Source organism: Myotis nattereri (assembly GCF_964212035.1).
Source record: "Myotis nattereri genome assembly, chromosome: 9".
NCBI lineage: Eukaryota > Metazoa > Chordata > Mammalia > Chiroptera > Vespertilionidae > Myotis > Myotis nattereri.
Window position 1 is genome coordinate 79,820,495 of NC_138084.1, and position 24,552 is coordinate 79,845,046.

The following is a 24,552-nucleotide window of genomic DNA, read 5'->3' on the forward strand; positions in this document are numbered from 1 at the left end:
TTTACTCAGCCTATCAGACAGGAAGGAAGCAAAGGTTAGACACCCCTGAGTTTGGCGATACAGGTATTCAGGCAACACCAGAAAGCTTTCACATGTTTGCTTCTGGGGCACAATGCAGGCGTAATTCAACTTAATTTAGTCTGATAAATTTCAACAAGTCTGCTCTGTGGATCTAGTTCATTTCATTATGTGAGTACTCGATGCCAGAGAAGAGCCCTAAGCTCTAGCCTTAACCACACATACCAATATCACAACATGATTTCTTCTGGGCCGGTAACCACTGACTGCAGACCAACGGCAGCAAACGCACCGAGTGGGGGCATGGCCCGCAGAGCCAGGTGCTGGCTGCTCTAGCAGAAAGCACTGAGCGGGTGCTCTATGCAGAGGCACAGCTTGTGGCTGCCAGCACAAAGCAACTTGAGAAGCACCCAGAGCCCACCTCTTCCAAAATACCACTTCCACCAGCCTGCTACGGCAAGATCCTCCGCTCCTATTTGCCTTGGGATTCCAGCAATTACAATCACTTTTTTATGATGGCATGGAATACTCATGTTTCTTGAGAAGGCAAGAAAACTAAATTAGAAGTCTCTTCCATTACACAGCCTCGATCTCTTGGTTATCAAAATAATCAAATGCTAGCCCTGGCTAGTTTGGCTCAGTGGATAGAGCGTCGGCCTGCAGACTGAAGGGCCCTGGGTTCAATTCTGGTCAAGGACACATGCCTGGGTTGCAGGCTCGATTCCCAGTAGGCGGTGTACAGGAGGTAGCCAATCAATGATTCTCTCTCATCACTAATGTTTCTATCTCTCTCTCCCTCTCCCTTCCTCTCTGAAATCAATAAAAATAGTTTAAAAAAAGAAAAAGTAAATAATCAAATGCTACCTTGGGAAAGGAAAAACTAAGTCAGGACGCTACTAGAATAGAAAAGAGGTAGGTTCTGACTGATACAAAAGCCATACTTAAAATATCCTTTGCCATCATAATCATAACATTATCACAGAAATTAGTATTTAAATAATGTTATTAAAAATAATGTTGCCCCAGCCAGTTTGGTTCAGTGGATAGAGCACCAGCCTGCAGACTGAAGAGTCCCAGGTTTGATTCTGATCAAGGGCATGTACCTTGGTGGCAGGCTCCTCCCTGGCCCCAGCCCTGGTTGGGGCGCACGCAGGAGGCAACCAATCGATGTTTCTCTCACATCGATATTTCTCTCTGTCTTTCCCTCTCGCTTCCACTCTAAAAATCAATGGAAAAATATCCTCGGATGAGCATTAAATAATAATAATAATAATAATAATAATAATAATAATAATGTTATATTCATCTCAAGCGTTTCATCTCTCAAAACTCTCTGTTCCTTTTGAGTTTTCCATTCTGTTTTAGGATTCTGACCTAAATAAGTTCTCATCATCTTCTGCCTTTTTGTGTAATTTTTACTAAGAATGGCACCAAGTTTTAAAGAACAAGTTGTCTGGGTGGGAAGGCCTCAGTAGTAAATACCAGAGGACACCTGAGTGCTGAGCAGGGGGATAAAATGGTGGCGAAATAGTAGGATGAACACACTCACACAGAAACAAAACAAGCTGCAGATATTCACCACCGGCCTTTTTTTTTTTTAAGGCTGGTTTTTGTTGCCATACAATCAGCCACTAGGGTTTCCTACCTGGTAAAGCCTGATGATATGTGGGTGGCAAAGCATCTTCATAATTTGAACTTCCCGGAATATCTTCTTCAAGTTTTCTTCATCTAGCTGGCTCTTGTCTATGATCTTGATAGCAACCTGACAACAGGGGAAGAAAATTTCTGCTGCATCATTAAAAGCAGTTTACTAAAGAAAATTAAATTCACTTTAAAATATTATATTGCCCAAAACACAAGTTGCCACTATTTTGTTTACAGAATGTCAATGAAGAAAATGAATTTACTTTTTGGAAAAAGATAGGAAATTGATTTTTACCAAGTTTGTCTCAGGAACAGACTCAAAAGCTAACGAGTCTTCTGCCATGTCTTAAACTGCTTCTACAGTAAACCCCGTGGCAAAGTACTTCCTTACTCCACAGATGTAGTTACAGTCTGGGCACATTAGGCTTTGACGCAGAGAATGACATGTAGGGCGTCTTATTAAGACAATGAACTTATACTGTAACACAGGTGACTTAGTAAGGTTCAACCAGGAATTCCGAAGGGGCGTTCCATGTCTCCCCAGGTGCTTGCATCACTCCATAATGGTGGCGGCGCAACAGCAACCATATACTGTACTGAAGATTGTCTGTGCGCCACACATAATTCTTAGTGCTTTGCAAGTACTAACTCATTTAAACCTCATAACACCCTGTATTATTATTAACCTTGTTGCACAAATATGGAAACTGAGACAAAGAGATTACATTTATATGTGTAGGTCCAGGATTGAGGCCCAGGTGGCTTAGCTTTGGAGTCAAATTCTTAATGATAACGCTATAAAAATCTGAAGATCTTTCTGTACTGTATATACTGCTTTAGCATAAAACATCTTTTTATTTTGCTCATTATTCTGAAGATACCCAGCAGCACAAAAATTTTAAAACAATGAAAGATGGACTTTTTAAAAAATCTACTAAATCTAAACGTCCTCTTTATTCTTAGTGAAATATTCAAAATATTGTGGTGCCCCCAAATGTCTCCGTATGTCAGTATCAATGCCTAAATCAGTATGTAATCAATGAATATTCGTTGGATTAAAGACCAGAAGTGGGTAAATTCTAGCCCCTTTCAATTCTTAAAATTCTATGATGCTAAACACTGGGAGAGGTAAAGAAAACTCATACTTATTTACACAAAAACAAGAAACCAGGAAAGCAAACTATCAATATAAAAATATTTAGCCCAGAGAAACGGAGATTGTGCGGGACTCCAGCTGGGAGATGATGTAACATGTGGAGACCAGCGTGATGAACTGAGCGTGGAGTGCTTCCCTGAGAGAGGGGACCCTGGGAGACAGGCACAGGCAGCCCTTAGCTCCATTCAGAGGGCAGTCAAGCCTGCCTAATGAAAAAATGGAACAAAATGAGCTGGGGTAGCTTGAGCTACAAAGATTCATCAGCCACAACTTCAAGGAGCTCACAAGTTAGTAGGAAAAGAAATATGTGAAACAAACAGTACAGTGTTAGAAATGCAATCAATAAAGCTTTGTACAAGGTATAATGTAGCACAGAGCATAGAGTATGACCCTCACCTGGGAGGAAGGAAGCAGACATAAGGAAAGAATTCACAAAGAAGGCATAACTTGGGAAAAAAAACTGGGATAGGCAGAAGTAAGGGTAAAGAATTTTATGAGGGGAAATAGCAGAATCATTAACAAATCTCAGCAGCTGTTTGATCTCTTATAAGTCTTGAACCATATGACCGTGACCATTTCCACTTCTCTTCACTACTGCACCAAATCACATACAAGACCTTAACTCTGGCAACTGGTCTGGCATCTGTGCCTGGTTCTTTAAGAACAGTTCCCAAAACAAGGAAATCATAGTACACAAGTCTTTTTATAGAATAAATACCTGGTCTTAATAGTAATTAATTACTAATAAAATCTTATCATGAATAGCACATTATCGTTTACAGAATACTTTCATATACAGGGTATCCCCCAAAAATGTATACACATTTAATAGCTGATAGTTTGATTGATGTTTCTTTCTTTTAAGATTTAACCCATTGGAATTAATAATTATTCAAAGTATATATACATTTTGGGGGGAACACCCTGTATATAATAAGCTTAGAAACTTGCAGACATACTGGGAAATTGGTTACAGGTTGTGGGTAGGTGACAATGGACACCTCCAGTCTCAAAGAAGCTCATTTGTTTACCTCAGAAAAAATATTACCATGTTCTGTGTGCCACTATGCACAAAAGGTTAGAAAGCACAACTAGGATTTGTGGATCATCGACTGTCCAAAGACTGGCCCTGAAATCCCTTCTGTCCATGCCCACAATATCAGAAAAAGTGACAGAGGATTGGGGGAGGGGGTGGGAGGAAGGAGTGTCTACAGCGCAGCTGACAATATTGTTGTGCTTTTTCGCCCCAGAGAGTACTAGGTCACACTGGAATTGGGAGCGTCACACCGTGGACTCATTCTGAATTTCATGGCCTCCTGAGGAAACAGGACACACATAAGGTAAACAGCAAACCAAACCCAATCGTCTATGAGAACAAAGTTAGCGATTAAGATCTTACAACATACATTAGGCCAGTGATGGCGAACCTTTTGAGCTCGGCATGTCAGCATTTTGAAAAACCCTAACTTAACTCTGGTGCCGTGTCACATATAGAAATTTTTTGATATTTGCAATCATAGTAAAACAAAGATTTATATTTTTGATATTTATTTTATATATTTAAATGCCATTTAACAAAGAAAAATCAACCCAAAAAATGAGTCCGCATGTCACCTCTGACACACGTGTCATAGGTTCGCCATCACTGAACTAGGCACTTAATAAATAAACACATTACCAAGAAAGCATATATTTCTTAAGTTTGCCTGCTTTACATAAAACACTTTTATCTTGCAAAGAGCATGATTTTTGTAAATTGACACTAATATTAATTAAGCATGGCATTGTATCAAATATGTGGCTAAACAAATACAGAGTATAGGAGTCCTTATGAATTCCTCTACCCGATATATATTTTTTTATTATTTTTTTATTGACTTCAGAGGAGGAGAGAAAGGGAGATAGAAACATCAATGATGAGAGAGAATCACTGATCAGCTACCTCCTGCATGCCCCCACTAGGGCTCAAGCCCACAACCCGGGCATGTCCCCTTGACTGGAATCAAACCTGGGACACTTCAATCCACAGGTCGATGCTCTATCCACTGAGCCAAACCAGCTAGGGCTACCCAAAATATTTCCACTCAACAAATCAATGAACAAAACAAGTACTTTACCAAAGAGATTGAAACTTTAAAAGAGAGCCAATCAGAAATCTCGGAAATGAACCAAGCAATTAAGGGGATTAAGAGTGAGCTACTGCCAGGCTGGTGTGGCTCAATGGTTGAGTATTGAACTATGAACCAGGAGGTCAGGGTTCTATTTCCGATCATGGTACATGCCTGGGTTACGGGCTCAATCCCTAGTGGGAGTGTGCTGCACGCAGCCGACCAATGACTCTCTCTCATCATTGATGTTTCTATCCCTCTCACCATCTTCCTTCCTCTCTATAAAATCAATAAAAAAACACATATTAATAAAATAAAAAAAAAGAGTGAACTACTGAGCATAGAAAACAAGAGCCAACCAGATGGAGGAAAGAATTAGTGATATCAAGATAGGAATCTAGGAATGACACAGAGGGAAGAAGAGAGAGACCTGAGCATAAAGAAAAATGAAAGAGCTCTATGAGAATTATCTTAGTCCAACAGAAAAAGCAGTATTAGCATAATAGGCATTTTGGAAGAGAATGAGACGGAGAAGGGAATGGAGAGTCTATTCAAGCACATAGTGGACAGAAGTCCAAACCTATGAAAGAAGTAGAACCTTGAATCCAAGAAGCAAACAGAATACCTAGTTACCTCAATCCAAAGAAGCCCTCTCCAAGGCACTTCTCCAGGGTTGTGAAGAACTGGGGCGGGAACCGGGTGAAGGGGGCCAATTGGGGGGGGGGGGGGTTGAGAATATCTGTAATAGTCTCACCAATGAAGATTTTTAAAATTAAAAATAAATAATAAGTTAAAAATGACAGGGTGAAAGAAGAAATAAAAGATGAGATCAAAATATATATAAACAAATGAGAATGACAATACAACATATCTAAACTTCTGGGATGCAGCAAAAGCAGTAATAAGAGGGAAGTTCATAACATTACAGGCCTATCTCAAGCAACAAGAGAAATCCCAAGTAAATAACCTAACATCACATCTTACAGAACAAGAAAAAGAAGAACAAAGCAACCCAAAGTCAGCAAAAGAAAGAAAATAATTAAAAAATTGGAGCAGAATTTAATGAAATAGAGAACAAAAAGACTATATAAAAATAAAACAAAGAGCTGGTTCTTTGAAAAGATTAATAAAATTGACAACCCACTGGACACACTAAGGAAAAAAGGGAAAAGACTCATATAAACAAAGTCAAAAATGAGAGAGACGTCACCACAGATATACAAAGGATCATACTAGAATATTATGAAAGATTATACACCATCAAATTCATTAACCTAGATGAAATAAATACGTCCCTAGAACTAGATAACCTTCCTAGACTAAATCATGACGAATTGGAAAATCTAAATAGAACAAAAAACAGAGAGGAAATTGAAACCATAAAAACCCTCCCAAAAAATAAAAGTCCAGGATCTGATGGCTTCATCAATGAATTCTACCAAACATTCAAAGAAGATTTAAAACTGATTCTTCTCAAACTCTTCCAAAAATATTGAAAAAAGAGACTATACTTCCTAACACACTTTATGAGGCCTATATAACCCTGATATCAAAACCTGGCAGGATAACACAAAAAAAGAAAACTACAGACCAATATTCGATGAATACAGATGCAAAAATCCTAAACAAAATACTAGCAAATTGAATACAACAGTACATAAAAAAAAAATAATACATCACGATCAAGTGGAGTACATTCCAAGAGCACAAAGATAGTTCAACATACACAAATCAAGCAATGTAATACACCACATTAACAAAAGAAATAATAAAAATCATACGATCTTATCAATAAATGCAGAAAAAGCATCTGATATGATACAGCATCCATTTATGATTAAAACACTCAATAAAATAGGAACAGAAGGAAAGTACTTCAACATAATAAAAGCCATATATGATAAACCTTCAGCTAATATCATACTCCATGGTGAAAAACTCATCTTTCCTCTAAGATCAGGAACAAAACAAGGATGTCCATTCTCATCACTGCAAGTCATAGCCAGAGCAGTAAGGCAAGAGAAAGAAATAAAAGGCATCCAAATAGGTAAGGAAGAAGTCAAACTGTCACTTTCTGTGGACAACATAATTCTGTATATAGAAAACCCTAAAGACTCCACCAAAAAATATTGGAAACAATAAACAAATATAGTAAAGTTGCAGCATACAAAATCAATGTACCAAAATCCATTGCCTTCCTGCATACAAACAACAAAACTTTCAGAAAAAGAAATGACAAAACAATTCCTTTTGCAATTACAACCAAAAGAATAAAATATCTAGGAATAAACTTAACAAAGAACGTGAAAAACCTACATACTGAAAATTACAAAGCATTATTAAAAGAGACTGAAAAAGATACAACTAAATGGAAAAATATTCTAGGTTCATGGATTGGAAGAATCAACTTTGTTAAAATGGCCATATTACCCAATGCAATCCCCATCAAAATCCCAATGCCATTTTTTAGAGAGAACAAGAAATAATCAGATTTGTATGGAACCACAAAAGACCTCGAATAGTCAAAGCAGTCCTGAGAAAAAAGAACCAAGCTGGAGATATCATGCAACCTGACTTCAAATTATACTACAGAGCTATGACATCAAAACAGCACGGTATTGGCAGAGAAACAGACACACAGATCCATGGAACAGAATGGAGAGCCCAGCTATAAAACCACGCGTATATGAACAGATAATTTTTGACAAAGGAACCAGAAACACACAATGGAGTAAAGATAGTCTCTTCAATAAATGGTGCTGGGAAAACTGGAAAGCCACATGCAAATGAATAAACTGGATTACAGTTTCTCCCCATGTACAAAAATTAACTCAAAATGGATCAAAGACCTAAATATAAGACCCAAAGCAGGAAGTTACATAGAAGAAAATATAGGCACCAAACTTATGGATCTTGGTTGTAGAGAACATTTTATGAACTTGACCTCAAAGGCAAGGGAAGTAAAGGCAAAAATAAATGAATGGGACTATATCAAAATAAAAAGCTTCTGCACAGGAAAAGAAACTGACAACAAAACAAAGAGGCAGCCAACTAGATGGGAGGTGACATTAGCAAACAGTAGCTCCGAGGACCCGAACAGAGGACCTGAACATACACCCCTCCCAAGATCTACAAACAGCCAATAGATACATGAAAAGATGTTCAAGCTCACTGGCAATGAGGGAAATGCAAATCAAAACTACAGTGAGCTACCACCTCACACCTGTTAGAGTGGCCATTATCAACAAGACAAGCAACAACAAGCGTTGGAGAGGTTGTGGGAAAAGGGAACAAAAGGGAACCCTCATTCACTGCTGGTGGGAATGCAGACTGGTACAACCATTATGGAAAGTGGTCTGGCAATTCCTCAAAAAATTAAAAATAAAGCAACCATATCATATGTTTACCATCCCAAGTGAAGTCTCCTTCCCCCCTATACCTTCTATCTCCCTCATCCCTCTGGCAATCACCATACTATTGTCTGTGCCCATGAGTCTTCTTTTTCCCTTTGCTTAATCCCTTCACCAATCTTACCACCCCCAACTCCCTCCTGTCAGACAAGCTATCAATCTGTTCTCTGTATACATGTCTGTCTCCACTTTGTTACTTTTATGTTGTTCATTAGATTTCACATATGATCAAAATCTTATGGTACTTGTCTTTTCTGACTTATTTTATTTAGCATAATGCTCTCCAGGTCCGTTCATGCTGCTGCAAAAGGTAAGATTTCCTTATTTTCTTACAGCTGAGTAGTATTCCATTGTGTAAATGTACCAAGGCGTTTTTAGCCATTCATGAACTCATGGACAACTGGGATGCTTCCAAATCTTAGCTATTGTAAATAACACTGCAATGAACACAAGGGTGCTTAATATTTTTTCAAATTAGTGGTTCAGGTTTCCTTAGATAAATTCCTGTGAGTGGAATAGCTGGGTCATAAGGCAGTTCTATTTTTAATTTTTTAAGGTAACTCCATACTGCTTTCCACAGTGGCTGTGGGAATATGCATTCCCACCAACAGTGCACAAGGATTCCCTTTTCTCCACATCCTTGCCAACACTTGTTTGTGGATGTATTGATTACAGCTATTCTGACAGGTGTGAGGTGAAATCTCATTGTCACTTTATTTTGCGTTTCTCTGATTAGTGACGTAGAGCATCTCTTCATGTGGCTATTAGCCTTCGTTTTTGCCTCCTTAGTCCTCTTTGGAGAAATGTCTACTTAAGTCCTTTGCCCAATGTTGTTTGTTTGTTTGTTTTTGGTGAATTTTGTAAATTCTTTATAAATTTTGGATATTAACCCCTTGTCAGATATATTATTGGTGAATATGTCCTCCCATTCAGTGGGTTGTCTTTTCATTTTGTTGATGGTTTCAACTCCGGTGCAAAAAATTTTTAATGTCACCCCATTTGTTAATTTTTTTCTTTTGTTTGCCTTGCCTGAAATGTATCAGAAAAAATATTGCTGAGAGAAATGTCTGAGATTTTACTGCCTATGTTTTCTCCTAGGATTTTTATGGTTTTGAGTCTAACATTTAAGTCTTTTCTTCTTTTTGACTTTATCCTTGATTGTGTGAGGAGGTGGTCTAGTTTCTTTTCTTTTCTTTTTTTTTTTTTTTTTTTGCACTTATCTGTCCAATTTTCCCAACACTATTTACTGAATAGTCTATCTTCACCCCATTATATGTTTTTGCCTCCTTTGTCAAATATCAACTGACTGTAAAGGCATGGGTTTATTTCCAGGCTCTCTATTCCATTGGTCCATATGTCTGTTTTTATGCCAGTTCCACGCTGTTTTGATTATTATGACCTTATACTTTGAAATCAGGTAGCATGATTCCTCCAACTTTGTTCTTCTTTCTGAAGATTGCTGTGGCTATTCGGTGTCTTTTGTGGTTCCATATAAATTTTTGGAGTATTTGTTGCTATCTTGCTAGGAATTCTGTTGAATCTATAGATTGCTCTGGGTAGCATGGACATTTTAATATGCTAATTGTTTCTGTCCATGAGCACAGTATGTGCTTCCACGTACTTGTATCTTTTTTAAAATTTTATTTTAGAAAGAGCAGAAGAGAGGGAGGGAAGAGAGAATAACATCAATGTGAGAGAGAAATATTGATCAGTTGCCTCCCACACGTGGCCCCACTGGAATTGAACCTACAACCTGAGTATGTGCCCTGGCCGGAATCAAAGCGACATTTCAGTATACAAGGTGATGCTCCAAACAACTGAGTCACACCAGCCAGGGCTATTTGTATCTTCTTCAGTTTCTTCCGTCAGTGTCTTATAATTTTCCTAGAACAGGTCTTTTACATTCTTGGTTAAATTTATTCCTAGGTATTTTATTATTTTTCAAGCAATTGTAAATGGGAATGTTTTCTTAGTTTCCCTTTCTGATGGTTGATGGTTTACTGATACATAAAAATAAAAATAATTTCTGGATATTTCTTTTGTATCCTGATACTTTTTGGAATTCATTTATCAGTTCTAGTCGTTTTTTGGTGGAATCTTTAGGGTTCCCTATGTACGGTATCATGTAATCTGCCAATAACGACAGTTTTACTTCTTCCTTTCCAGTTTGGATGCCTTTTATTTCTTCTTCTTGTCTGATTGCTGTGGCTAGGACTTTCAGTATTATGTTGCAAAAGAGTGTAAAAGAAAACATCCCTGTCTTGTTCCCAATCTTAAGGGAAATACTAGTAGGCTTTGCCCATTAGTGTGATGTTGACTGTGGGTTTCTCATATATGGCCTCTATTATGTTGAGGTATTTCTCTCTAGCCCCACTCTGTTGAGTTTTTATCATACTAGTAAATGAGTGCTAGAGTTTATCACATGCTTTTTCTGCATCTATTGATATGATCACATTGTTTTTTCCTTCATTCTGTTCATTTGGTATATCACGTTTATTGATTTGTGGATACTGTACCAACTTGCAATCATGTGTATGATCTTTTTAATGTATTGCCAGATATGGTTTGCTAATGTTTTATTGAGGACTGTAGCATCTATGTTCATCAGGGATACTGGCCTATAATTTTTTTTCTTTGTAGTGTTGTTATCTGGTTTTGGAATTAGGATAATGCTGGCCTCATAAAATGAGCTTGGAAGTCTTCCTTCCAATTGAATTTTTTTTTTTTTACTAGTTTGAAGATAGATGCTAATTATTCTTTAAAATTTGGTAAAATTCACCTGTGAGGCCACCCGATTCAGGATTTTTATTTGTTGGTAGTTTTTTTGCTTTGCTTTGTTTTTATTACTGCTTCAATTTCAGTAGTTGTAGTCTGTCTATTCAGATTCACTGATTCTTCCTGATTCATTTTGGAAGATTGTGTATTTCTAGGAATTTACCATTTCTTCCAGATTGTCCAATTTGCAGGCAGATAGTAGTTTGTAATATTCTTACAATCCTGTGTACTTCTTTGGTATCAGTTGTTACTTCACCTCTTTCATTTCTGATTTTCTTTATTTGGGTCCTCTCTCCTTTTTTTTCCTGATGAGTCTGGTTAAAAGTCTGTAAATCTTGTTTATCTTTCCAAAGAACCAGCTCTTGGTTTCATTGATATTTTGTATTGTGTTTTATCCTCTATTATTTCATTTATTTCTGCTCTGATTTTTGTTATTTCCTTTTTTCTACTCACTTTGGGCTTTGTTTGCTGTTCTTTTTCAAGTTTAAGTGTATAATTAGATTGTTTACTTGATATTTTTCTTGTTTCTTGTGATAAGCCTTTAATGCTATAAATTTCCCTCTCAGGACTTCTTTCACTATTCCACAGATTTTGGGTTGTTGTGTTCTCATTTTCATTTGTTTCAAGGTATCATTTAATTCTTCCTTGATCTCACTGTTAGCCCATTCACTGTTTTGCAACATGTTACTTAGCCTCCCAGTCTCTGTGTTTTCAGTTTTTTCTTGTGATTGATGCCTAGTTTCAAGCATTATGGTCAGAGAAGATGCTTAATATAATCTCAGTATTCTTAAATTTAATGAGACTTGTTTTGTGTACTAACATATGGTCTAAATATGTAAAGCAAATCTTGATGGACATAAAGAAAGAGATTGACAGTAATACTAGTACAGTCAGGAGATTTTAACACCTACTGACAACAATGGATAGATCTCCAGAGAGAACTCAACAAGGATACAGTGGCCTTAAATGACACACTAGATGGAATGGATTTAATTGATATCTTCAAAGCATTTCACCCCAAAGCAGAATACATATTCTTTCCAAGTGCACATGGAACATTTTCTAGGAGAGACCACATGTTGGAAGATGCTTTGAAAAGAGAGGCGGATTGGGCAGAAAAGCATTAGCAAGATGCAAAAGAAAAGGGTCAGCACTAAATGGTTTAACAAGTAAGTTCAAAATAGCTACTAAAGAAGTCAATATCTAAGAAAATGGTACAAGGAAAGAATGATGATTGTTTTGAAATAAAATAAAAGCAGGCAGCAGAAGTTATTTCAAGGAAAAATTTTAACTTATGGTGGGAAATTAACCTATGAAAAGTGAAATACTCCTTGCAGAGAAGATTAGACAATGTGGACAAAGAATTTTGCAGTGGGCTGAATTGTTTGGTTAAAAGGAGGCAGAAAGCTGAATGCATTTCAAGATGAATTTTCTTAATGAAGTCTATGTTACTCTCTCCTGGAGTGCCACGTCACAGGTAAAAATAACAGCCTCACAGGACTGTGCTCTTCCAAAGAACAGCATTTATCAGGGAGCCTGTGTACTGTTAAGCATATTTAAATGCAGCACCTAGAACACTCAACGCATTTTAAAGCACCAGCAGGAAAGAGAGCTAACCTCGATTGGCACAGCATAACTTTCTTAAACTTCCCCAGTGAAGATTTATTGCATTGTGTATCTTGTTCACTATACAATGGTAGTGTTGTTCTTGCTGAACACAGTTAGCAACAGTTCATATTTTAAACTGCCTTCAATTAAATTAATACGGCCCAAGGCCTAATAATATATCCTACAGTAGCAGAGTTTGAGTGAACCAAGGAAACACAGTCACATTTGAAAAACCATCCTGAATTCCTCCTCTTTTATATCTCCCAGTTATTTGGTAATGAAGTCTAAGGAAGCAATTTCCATTATCAGATAGCATCTTACCCTTCCTATTGCTAAACTCTTATATCTTAGATGCCAGTAGTGTGAGTTAATTGTTTGTCAAGACATACATCTTATCAAACCATTCATTTCTAGTCTGAATGGTTATGACACCACACTGGGCTATCTTCTCTATGGCAACCCAGAGTAAAAGAGCCAGCTTCCCTGTGTCTATCAGGAACCCTGTGTCACGTACCTTCTGAGGGGTTTTCCTAATCACAGTTGTACAGGTTGTTAATATGAAGAACTTAATATGAGTTCGTCATATTAAGAAGTCATCACGTTTTCAAATCAAATATTTTATTTCTATAATAAATGTTTGCATTTCATGTGCTAAACAGTAAAATTTAAGTAACTTAAATTGCTCCCTTGGAAAGTCTAATGGTAAGCATTAATTTTCAAATATCTGATATTTATTTTAAGGATGGGAGTGAAACAACTGATAAATAACACTATCATAGAAAATAAAAAACTATTTCATTAAAATATAGTATATGGATTACTATATATCATATGTACATTAATATTTCACAACTATATGATGTATATGCTTAAATAACAGTTAATATTTAATAAGATTGTTCATCCTTCCCCTTAGCAGGATTGAATGCATTTTAAATTCTGACCTATGATAGTTCTAAATTGACATTACTATACAAGTCAAGAATTTCACTTTAAATTTTTAACCATTAAAATAATTTTAATCATTTAATTTAATCATTTAACTTATTAAGCCAAAAACAACTTATTACACTATTGAGCCCTCCTTTGATCTAGTGACAATATTGCTTTTGAGAAATTAATGACCCCTAATTAACTATCAGAGATCCAAAAGACTCTCCAGACATCAACTATAGTTTCATTTGAAAAGATTTGCATAAATCTTTTTAGAAAAATAACAGACCCTGAGAAACTCCATGTAGAAAATCACAAGGATGAGATTTATGACATGAGAAAATGAATGGAGAATGTAGACTGCTGGAAGGAACTAAAATGTTAATTGATAATAACTTCATGCTAAAAATAATTATCCCTCCACATTTAAAAGCCCTCTGGAATTTTCCTGAGGTCTCTGGGTCAGAGATTTCTATAGAGATCACATTGGCAATCTTTGGAACACAGTCAAAGAAAACCCCTCCAGCCTAGCTGGTGTGGTTCAGTGGTTGAGCATCAACGTACAAACCAGGTGGTCACAGTCAGAGCACATGTCCAGGTTGCGGGCTCGATCCCCACTGTGGGGCATGCAGAAGGCAGCCGATCAATGGTTCTCTCTCTCATCATTGATGTTTCTCTCTCCCCCTCTCCTTTCCGTTCTCTGAAATCAATAACAATATGTCAATAACAATAACAATAAATCAAATAAAATAAAATAAAAACAATAAATAAATCAATAATAAATCAAATGTAATTTCTGAATAGAATATGGCACAGAATAAAGAGCTCAGTGTAGGGAAGAAAAAAAACTAACATATACACTAGCAGAATCTTTTCCCCTCTGAAAAAATTCTCGTAGAAACTTTAATACATAAGTCAGGAAGAGAAAAAGAGCCTCTTCTTGCTAACCCTGGGTTCAGAGACAGACAAAACTCTTTAGAACTCTAGGGCTCTGAAGGACAATTTGGAAATCGTCAGGAGAGCAAAAAAGAGCACTGAATTGAGAGGTGGGATCTAGAGTTCAATTCTCAAATCCATTTCTAAGAAACATTTGTGACCTTGGGCCAATCACCTTACCTCTCATAGTCCTCAGTGAACTCACCTATTAAATAAAAGGTGTGCCTGTTTGTGACTTGAAAGCAGAGTTATCAAAACAAGGCTATACTGATTCCTAATTAGAACTCTGAGAGGTTATTTGGGTTTGCCTTTAAATATACATGGGGAAATTTCTAATGTGGGACAGGAACCATGTGTTAGAGTCTTCAAAGAAAAATAAATGTAGGAAGTTCTGACCCTCATCTCCCCAAATCTCTGTTTTTTTAACCAAAAAAGGATAAAGAAAGCTAGGGTTTCTTTGTCCTTTGGTTCCTCTAAAGTAGGTCAGGTCTGTGTGTAATTATTGGGTTTCATATTCCTTAAGAAAAGGAAGAGATGTCAATGCATGGGGATTTTTAATAAATAGCAGACTCTGGCAAGCGAGTACCTCAGCTGCTGACCAAAAAATAAACGAAGAAATAGCCTTTTGTTTTTAACAATAGTAAACCAATTCTAAGACAGAATAAGAGGCGTGATTTCTTATTCTAAGGCTACAGCCATTAAACTTGAACTTGTAGATAAATACTGCAACTTTCATCTTCTTCTTAGGCATGCTCCCTATTTAACAAGATTGACATAAAGAAACTGAAAAACTTAAATTAAATATATACCTACTGGAGGGTTTTAAATGCAAGAATACCTATCAAAAGTTTAAAAAATAATATGTGCATTTTCAAAATTATTTCCTTAGAAAAGAATCCCCGTAGGGTTCCTTTCAACAAAATGCTCATCTAAATTTTTACTGTGAAATATGTCCCACCTCAAGGTACCCCCTATCCTAAAACTTATGTTGTAATTCCTTTACTTTTCTTTACAATCTTACCATATAAGTATCACCAGACAACATATTATTTAGATTTTGCCTACTCTTAAACTTTATGAAAATAGGATCATATTATTATGTTAACTGTCTTTTTTTATCCTTATTATAGTTATAACTAGAGGCCTGATGCACGAAAATTTGTGCACTCAGGGGGTCCCTCAGCCCTGTCTGTGCCCTCTCGCAGTCCAGGACCCCTCAGGGGGTGTCCCCCTGCTGACTTAGGCCCACTTTGGGCCTAAGCTGGCAGTCTGACATCAATCTGGCAGCCCGGGAGCCCTAGAGGGATGTCCGACTAACAGCTTAAGCCACAGTCTGACATCCTTAGCATTGCTGAGGAGGCGGGAGAGGTTCCCGCCACAGCCGCCACATTCACAGCCATCAGCCTGGCTTGTGGCTGAGTGGAGCTCCCCCTGTGGTAGCGCACTGACTACCATGGAACAGCTCCTGCATTGAGCGTCTGCCCCCTGGTGGTCAGTCATGTCACAGCAACCAGTCGTTCCCCATAGTTCCGCTGTTAGGGTCAATTTGCATATTACCCTTTTATTACATAGGCTATTCCTCCATGAAGGATTAATGTAGTGTTACCTAATTTGCTTCATGCTAAAGAGTAATCCTTTTATGAGCATACCAAATTTATTTATTGCTTTATAGTTGGTAAGATACTTGAGTTGTTTATATATCTAGCAATTAAGAACAGTGCTTTAAGTATTTTTGTATATGTCTTCTGGGCCATGAGAGCAAGAGTTTCACTAAGGTTATTTAGGAATCACTTATAAAGTCAAAATGGTTGGATCCAACCATGAGACTCTTTCCACTGTTCTCTATCATCTCCAACAGCTGTTATTTTTTCATTTTTCCCAGACTGGTGTGGATGAGAAACAAATAGTTACTCACTGTTTTGTTTTTTTAATGCGCTTTTATTTATTTTTGAGGGAGAGAGGAAGGGAGAAGGAGAGAGATAGAAACATCAATGAGAAACACTGATCGGCTGCCTCCTCCACGCCCCCTACTGGGGATCAAGCCCGCAACCCAGGCATGTGCCCTGACTGGGAATCGAACTGCAACCTCCTGGTGCACAAGACAACACTCAATTCATTGAGCCACACTGGCTGAGCATTACACACTCTTTTAATATGCATTTCCTCAATTTTTAAAAAGTTGAGGATCTTCTCATATGATCATGGAACCATTTGTTTCTGCATCTGTGAAATAAACTTATTCATGAGTTTCCTATTTCCTTTTTTCCTATCTTTTCTTAATTTGGTAAGTTCTTTAATATTCTGGTTAACAAACTTGGTCAGTACATCTTCTCAAGTTTGGCTTATCTTTACCCTGTTTTTATGGAGTCATCATCTTTTTTTTTAGTAAATTTTTTATTAAACTATAACATATACACAGAAATGTGGCTGAATTATAACCCACATACACAAAAGCAATTTCAGGTTCTTAATAATTACGGAGAATGTAAGAGAAAGATCAAAAAGTCTAAGAACTGTTAAATCAGAAGTATATGGTATCTTGTCATCTTCTATGTCACTAAAATTCATATGTCCCAGTTCTTCTTTTTCTGTAGTAAATTCTGGAAATTTTCTTCAGATCCACTCTTCCAGTCCACTCTTCAATTCCACCTAATCTGATCATCAGTCCACCACTGTTTTTCATTTATGGTTTTTTTCTTTCTAGAAATGCTACTAGAAGAGATCTTCTTTAACATCTTCCTCATCAATTTTGTAGTTCTCTTCTTCATCTGTTTTAATCCCCTCCTTTATTTCTTTTAATATCTATAGTCTTTTCAAGACTGATAGTTACTGCTGGTGTTTGATTTATCTATCACTGTGTAACAAACCACAACAAAACTTAGTGGCTTAAAACATCCACCACTTATTTTGCCCACAAATGTATAATTTGTCCAGGACGCTGAAAGCACTGCTTGTCTCTGCTCCCTGTGGCATCACCTGCGGCAGCTACACAAGGGTTGGAGGGCCCACTTGCAGGGCTGGCAAGCCAGCACTGGCTGTCGGTGGGGAACTGAGTTGGTGCTATGGGCCCTGCATGGGATTATTCACAGCATATAAATGGGTTCAGGAAAATATGTTAGAAATGTGGGCATTTGCATGTCTTAGCCTCAGAAATTACATAATAGCACTTCTGTATAATCTTTGGGTCAAAGCAGTGACAAAGGCCCGCCCGAGTTTTCTGGAACAGAACAGATTCTTGTCTGTGAATAGTGAGGTTCTACAAGAGCACATGTGGTGGAAATATGGTGGCAGCCATCACTGGAAAACACAATCTGGCCCTAGCTGATTTGGCTCAGTGGATAGAGCGTCAGCCAGCAGATTGAAGGGTCCCAGGTTCGATTCTGGTCAAGGGCATGTACCTTGGTTGTGGGCGCATCCCCAGTAGGGGGTGTGCAAGAGGCAGCTGATCGATGTTTCTCTCTCATCGATGTTTCTAACCCTCTATCCCTCCCCCTTCCTCTCTGTAAAAAATCAATAACATATATTAAAAATATATGTTATTGATTTTTTACAGAGAGGAAGGGAGAGAGAGAGTTAGAAACATCGATGAGAGAGAAACATCGATCAGCTGCCTCCTGCACATCTCCTACTAGGGATGTGCCCGCAACCCAGGTACATGCCCTTGACCGGAATCGAACCTGGGACCCTTCAGTCCGCAGGCTGACGCTCTATCCACTGAGCCAAACCCGTTTCGGCAATAACATATATTTTTAAAAAAAGAAGAAAACACAATCTGTCACATCTAACTCAGTTGCTTATTCTCTTGAGCAAATTCACATTTCTTGCAACTTTATGTATAGAAATTCTGTCAGGCATGTCTATAAAGTGTGTTTCAAATCAGAGATTTGAATTTGATTCTCCCAGACACTGGGAATCACAACCAACTGGAATACTTTCAGCTTAGAGGTTTTTGAGCCTCACGGTAATAGGGAATCTGGTTGCAAATCCATGTGAGTGCAGGCATCTGCGTAGGCAGTTTCAGGGGAGACTTTCCGCCACCTCTACCAGACCCAAGACGTTAGCAAACAGTCATCTTTATGCCGGGGCACCTTTTACCCTACTCACCCACTGAGGTAGTCACCTTTCTGGGGCCAGTCTCCAGCAGGGCCTCCCATTCTGCTTGGACACTATTCTTTAATTCTGACCCTTCCCTTTTGCTCTAATCCAGCGGTTCTCAACCTGTGGGTCGCGACCTCTTTGGCGGTCGAACGACCCTTTCACAGGGGTCGCCTAAGATCATCCTGCATATCAGATATTTACATTATGATTCATAACAGTAACAACATTACAGTTATGAAGTAGCAACGAAAATAATTTTATGATTGGGTCACAACATCAGGAACTGTATTTAAAGGGCCAGAAGGTTGAGAACCACTGCCCTAATCTGTAAGAAATCCTCAGGATTAATACCACCTTCAGTGCATACCCTACCTTATGAAATCATGCTGTCCAGTTCCTTCAAGGTCTTTAATTGCTTTTCTTACATGAGCGCCAGCACGTTACATATATTGTATATGTATTCACATATTTTTTTCCTCCATTTAAAAATGTTCTGACCAGACACGGAGTCTCTCTGCACATCTAATCTATCACATTACTAAATAGAATTACTCATCATTCATTTTAAGCTATTTCTCTTATTTATAAGTTATAATTTCAGGAATACAACTATATTTTTACAAGGCAGCTATGTAAAATAGTATATATCACTTAGATGAAGTGATTTGGAAAATGTCTATAATTAATACTAGTACACTTCCTATAAGCAAATAATCTGAGTGGACTTAAACTTATTAGACACACTAACTTCTGCCCTAGGCTCTTCATATCCTTTAAATTCTATTTATGTCTGTGTGCCCCTGTACATATTTTAAACATAGTTTAACACTGTACCACAAAAAGGGAAATTTTATTGACTTAAAGGAAAAGAAAGGGGGGGGGGACTATTTCTAGAGCCAATGTTTTAAGGTTTTTTAAAAAAAGATGGGTTCAATGTCTTGTAAGAAGAGATAAATTCAAGTTGTCTTCAGCAAAATGAATTAAGTGGACTTAATATTCACATGCATTTTTTAAAATAAAACATTCTTACTGTAAATTACACTCAAGGCTCAAAGGAAGCAGGAGCAGCTCGTGAAAAGAAAGAGAGCTGTAAGCTGCCAGGGACAGAGCCTTTAAATGTTAGCTCTCCCCGCCACACTGAGAGCAATGGTAGGTTACCAATTACCATCTTCTCAAGAAGATGACAGCAAACATATCCCAGAGGAGAAAAGGCTGTTCCAACTATTAGTCAGCATGGACAGGATTAAATTGATTTTAGACAGAGAGAGGAAGGGAGAGAGAGAGAGAGAGAGAGAGAGAGAGAGAGAGAGAGAGAGAGAGAGAAACATTGATGTGAAAGAGAAACATCGATCAATTGCCTCCTGTACATGCCTGACAGGGGATCAAACCCGCAACCTTTTGGTGTACTGGACCACACTCCAACCAACTGAGCCAAACCCAGGGCTATTGTGCTTCATCTTATGCAATATGATCTTTCAAGCTCAGCCTGCTCAACATCAGCAGTCCATGAAGAGAAAATCACAAGGAAGCAAATTCCACCAGGTAATTTACCCTATAAATGGCATACATTTCCAGATTCTTCCTCTTTGCTCTCTTTACTTCTCTCTGGGTCACAACAGAACTTGACAGAGGTTAGACTTTACTATGTATAAAGTCTGCAGCCCAGATTAGAAAGCCCAGCAAAGTATGCATTTGGCACAGGCAAAAACGGTTGCTTTGTGCACTTTTGGGTTTGCTAACTTAGGATATCTACAGTTTCAAAAATGTGTCTAAGACTGTTGAGATGAAAAAGGTCACACAGAGCCCAGCACAGGCTTCCAAGTCTTCTGAGACCATTCTCTTCATTCCAAAAAAGCTACCAAGGCGATTAGGCAATCTGTGGTTTCTTCTCATAATTAAAGAAATTAATAGCTTTGAATATAAAATTTAGGTAACTTTACTCTGAGGTATTCTCCGAGTCTGGATCTTAGTGTTTAGAACCCGAAAGTACCAGTTACCAGACTCCAAAACCGGAATCTATAAGAAGTTCTTTTCACTCATTAGCAATCTTTCTTCATAGCACAACTTCAAAAATACCTTTTGTGTTTTCTACTTACGGAAAGAGTGTGCAACAAACCTGACCCCTATTGTATAGTATTTTGTATATGCCATGTTGTTAAATTCATCTATACTGCATTTCATCTCACACCTTGCTAATTTTTTCTTAATATTAAAATTAAAGAATTATGCATCATAACAAGGTAGAGGGTGAGTACACAGGATACACTTAGCAAATGAAATATTATGAAATTTAAAACGGTTAAACCTGGAAGAAGGAAATGCTCCGCCTGAATTGTAAGTAAATCCAATACATGCAGATTGGGGACGAGGGGAACAAAGTTACAGTCCACAGTTTTAGCAATGGCAACCTAATCCACAACACAGTAACAAATTTGCCCATCTGAGTAACAAGGATATTGATATAAATTAATTACAGCCTAGAAATTAAATACTTGATATTACTGGATGAGTTTATCCTTATAAATTTATAAGGGTTTGCTTGTCCATCTGGGCATTAAAATGCTAGTTGGTACAAAGGTTCAGTTATAATTTAATCTGCTATGGTCTGCTTTATATCAAACTCTTTTGGCCTCCCTCCATTTGCTCAACTATACCTTTGAAAGGACCTTCATGTATGTCCAATAGAAACAAACAAGAAACTAAAGCTTGCATTTATTATTCTAAGAAAACTGGGGTTTTCTTTTTATAAAATTTACATCTATTTAGAGCAATAATGAACACACATAAAGAGATGCTAGAGGAAATTAAAAATGGTGGTGGAGTAAGTGCAAGTTATAGTGACACTCTCCCAGGATCAAACTGTAAATACAACTAAAATACAGAAAACCACCCTGAAAAATCAACTAAAGATTAGCTGGAGAGAACCCTGATAACCAAGGATGGAAAGTGGAGACCCCATAGAGACTGGTAGGAAATGCAGAGATGAGAAAAGGATGGCCAGGCTCCCACGGACAGCAGCTAAAGGTCCAGAGGGATATCTCAGCTGTGGCAGGTTCCCACTGAAAACTCTGGGGTCTAAACCCTAAGCTGGGTTCCTCAGTCCAGAGCACCAAAACTGAGAAAGGTGCCACATAATATCTGGCTTTGAAAAGAGATGCTGTCTGTCAGTGAGAGACAGCTGGAAATACAGCCATCCTCTTAAAGGGCCAATGCACAACATTTCATGTGCAGCCACTCACCTTGGGCTCTGGCAGAGGGAGGGCAGAATGGACTGGAGCTGTGTGAGAAAAGTCCAGGGTTGGGGGATCTGGGGTTGGAGCTCGGAGGGCAGACACCCCAGTTTCCTGTGCTCAGTCATTCCCTAATGCTGCGGAGGAATCTTTCTCTGACCAACCTTTGCTATCCAGGCGGTTTTTGCTGGGGGGAGAGGGATGCGGGGGAGGGGGGGTAGTTGCTGCTCCCTATTGGAAGAACACTCACCCCACACTGTAATGGATTGCCTGAGGCCAATCAAGACTGATAACAGTGAGACTGCAGGCAGAGGCAGGTCTTTGGATGCTGTGAGTCTTTACCTGATCTTCTTCTGGACCTGAGGCTAGGAAAAGCAGACACTGCTGCACATCTTGGTCCTTTCCAAAGGCATCCAGCCCCAGCAGAGGGAGACACAAGCTGTGGATTGCTAACAGCGCCCAATAGAGTACTCAGGGCCAGGGAGAAACAGCGTCTGACATTGTCCTGCACTACAGGTTGGGAGTTGTAGCAGATCTGCCTAATACAGAGACACAAATCCAAACAGACAGCCAAAATGGGGAGGCAAAAAACAACCCCCAAATGAAATAACAAGAGAATTCACCAAAAGAAGAAATGAAATGGAGATATGAAATTTATCTGATTTAGATATCAGAATGACAGCAAAGATGCTCAACAGCATGAGAAAAAAATATAGTAACTATGGAAACAGAACAGGCGGAAATAAAGAATAACATAGCACTACTAAAGAACACACTGGAAGAAATACACAGCAGATTAGGGGAGGCTAAGGATTGGATCAGTGAATTAGAAGACAGAGTAGAAAAAAATCATTCAATCAAAGAACTAAAAAGAAAAAACAATTTAAAAAATACAGCAGGACAACTTAAGGGAGGTGTGTGACAACATGAAAAGTAACAACATTCGCATAACAGGAGTGACAGAAGGAGAAAAAAGTGAGCAAGTCTGCAAAGCTCTTTATTTCACTGCCTATTTTGAATGATAGTCTTGCTGGATACAGAACATGCTTGAAGAAATAACAACAGAAAACTTCCGTAACCTACAGGCCAGAATGTAATGGCTTGCAGTACTCAAGGTAATGAAAAGCAAGGATATGAAACCAAGATTATTAAAGGATGTCCCAAAATTCACGCAAGAAGTAATTTTGATAGAAAATAGGTTTATAATTAAAAATTATAAATTTTTTATTGATTCATAAAGTATACAGTATAGGGTTATGTATGGAATAGCATATTGGGTAAATGGATTATCATGTCGCAATAGCGAGCACCATTAACTGTTATTGCCTGAGCAGCCGCATTTTCAAAGAAGAATGGTCCGATAAGGCCTCCAGCCCAAAATCCGCACCAAACAGTGACACGTTGTGGATGCATTTGTTTCTCAACAATCACTCGTGGATTTTCTGAATCCCAAATGCAACAATTTTGTCGATTAATCAAGCTATCAAGATGAAAATGAGCCTTACTGCTGAAGATGATTTTGTTCGAAAAATCAGCATCTACTTGTGGTTCTATAATCCATTCAATGAACTCTATTCGCTGTGCGTGGTCAGTAGGCTTCAGTTCTTGAGTCAATTGAACTTTGTAAGCATGAAGATGCAAATCTTTCATGAGAATACGCTGTAGAGAGCTTCTCGAAATGTCCAATTCTTGACCATGGTGCCGAATTGATGTCCCTGGACTCTCAGCAACACCCTCACGAACTGCTTCAATGTTTTGTGTTGAACGACTTGTTGAAGGGTGGCCAGAGTGTTTAAGATCACTAATTGATCCAGTCTCCCTAAATTTTTTAATTAATCTCTTTACAGTTGATGAAGTTAAATCACTATTCCGACCATATTTTGCACGAAAATTGTGAACTGTAGCTGCCAAACCTTCATTATTTTTAAAATATTGCTCAACAATGAAAACACATTGTTCTTTCATGTAGCGCTCCCTTTTTCAATAACCCTAAACTGTCAGCTGTCACACTACCTTTTTTTTTCGTTGGCAACACTTTACGGCACAAATGGCGTAAAATTCAAATCTTGCATGAATTTTGGGACACCCTTATATCCATCAAGGTTAGATTTCAAACTAGTGAAATAAAGAGCTTTGCAGACCAAAAAAAAAAAAAGGTTAAATGATTTTATTGAAATCAGCACTGCAAGAACTGCTAAAGGGACTGCTGTGATGCAAAGAAGAAAGAGAGAAATGTAGGCATACAGAATTAAAATGGCAATAAGTAAGTACCTATTAATAACCCTAAATGTAAATTAATTAAATGATCCAATCCTGCTTGACAGAGGAAATGAAGAATCCGTTCAATTTCCTTTGCATCTCTATTCATCTTATTAACCCAAACTTGCCTTTTCTTTTTTATCCCAGAAGAGGGTGGTGAAGGCCAGGGGTAGGGTGTGGAGGCAGGTTATAGGGGGTAAGTGGGGGAAAAGAGGGAATATATATAATACTTTCAACAATAAAGGTTTTTTTTTAAAAAGAGATGATATTGTTAAAAAAAAACTTTTTATTATTTGTAACACTCTCTTAATTTAAAAAAGGAGTACAAGTAATATCTATTCAATAAATATAATAATTACAAATAAAAAGGTCCTCCT

At 37.9% G+C, this 24,552-nt stretch overlaps 1 protein-coding gene across 2 annotated transcripts in view; it reads right to left on the bottom strand.

Annotated features, from left to right (window-relative positions):
- SIK3 (SIK family kinase 3) overlaps positions 1-24,552 on the bottom strand; it is a gene marked incomplete at its 5' end in the record, with an annotated part of 294,724 nt that overhangs the window by 152,100 nt on the left and 118,072 nt on the right. For both annotated transcript variants that reach the window (XM_081098532.1, XM_081098531.1), the window contains one exon: positions 1,664-1,780. In XM_081098532.1, coding sequence (XP_080954658.1) covers positions 1,664-1,780 — 117 coding nt within the window. The remainder of the gene's footprint in view (positions 1-1,663; positions 1,781-24,552) is intronic.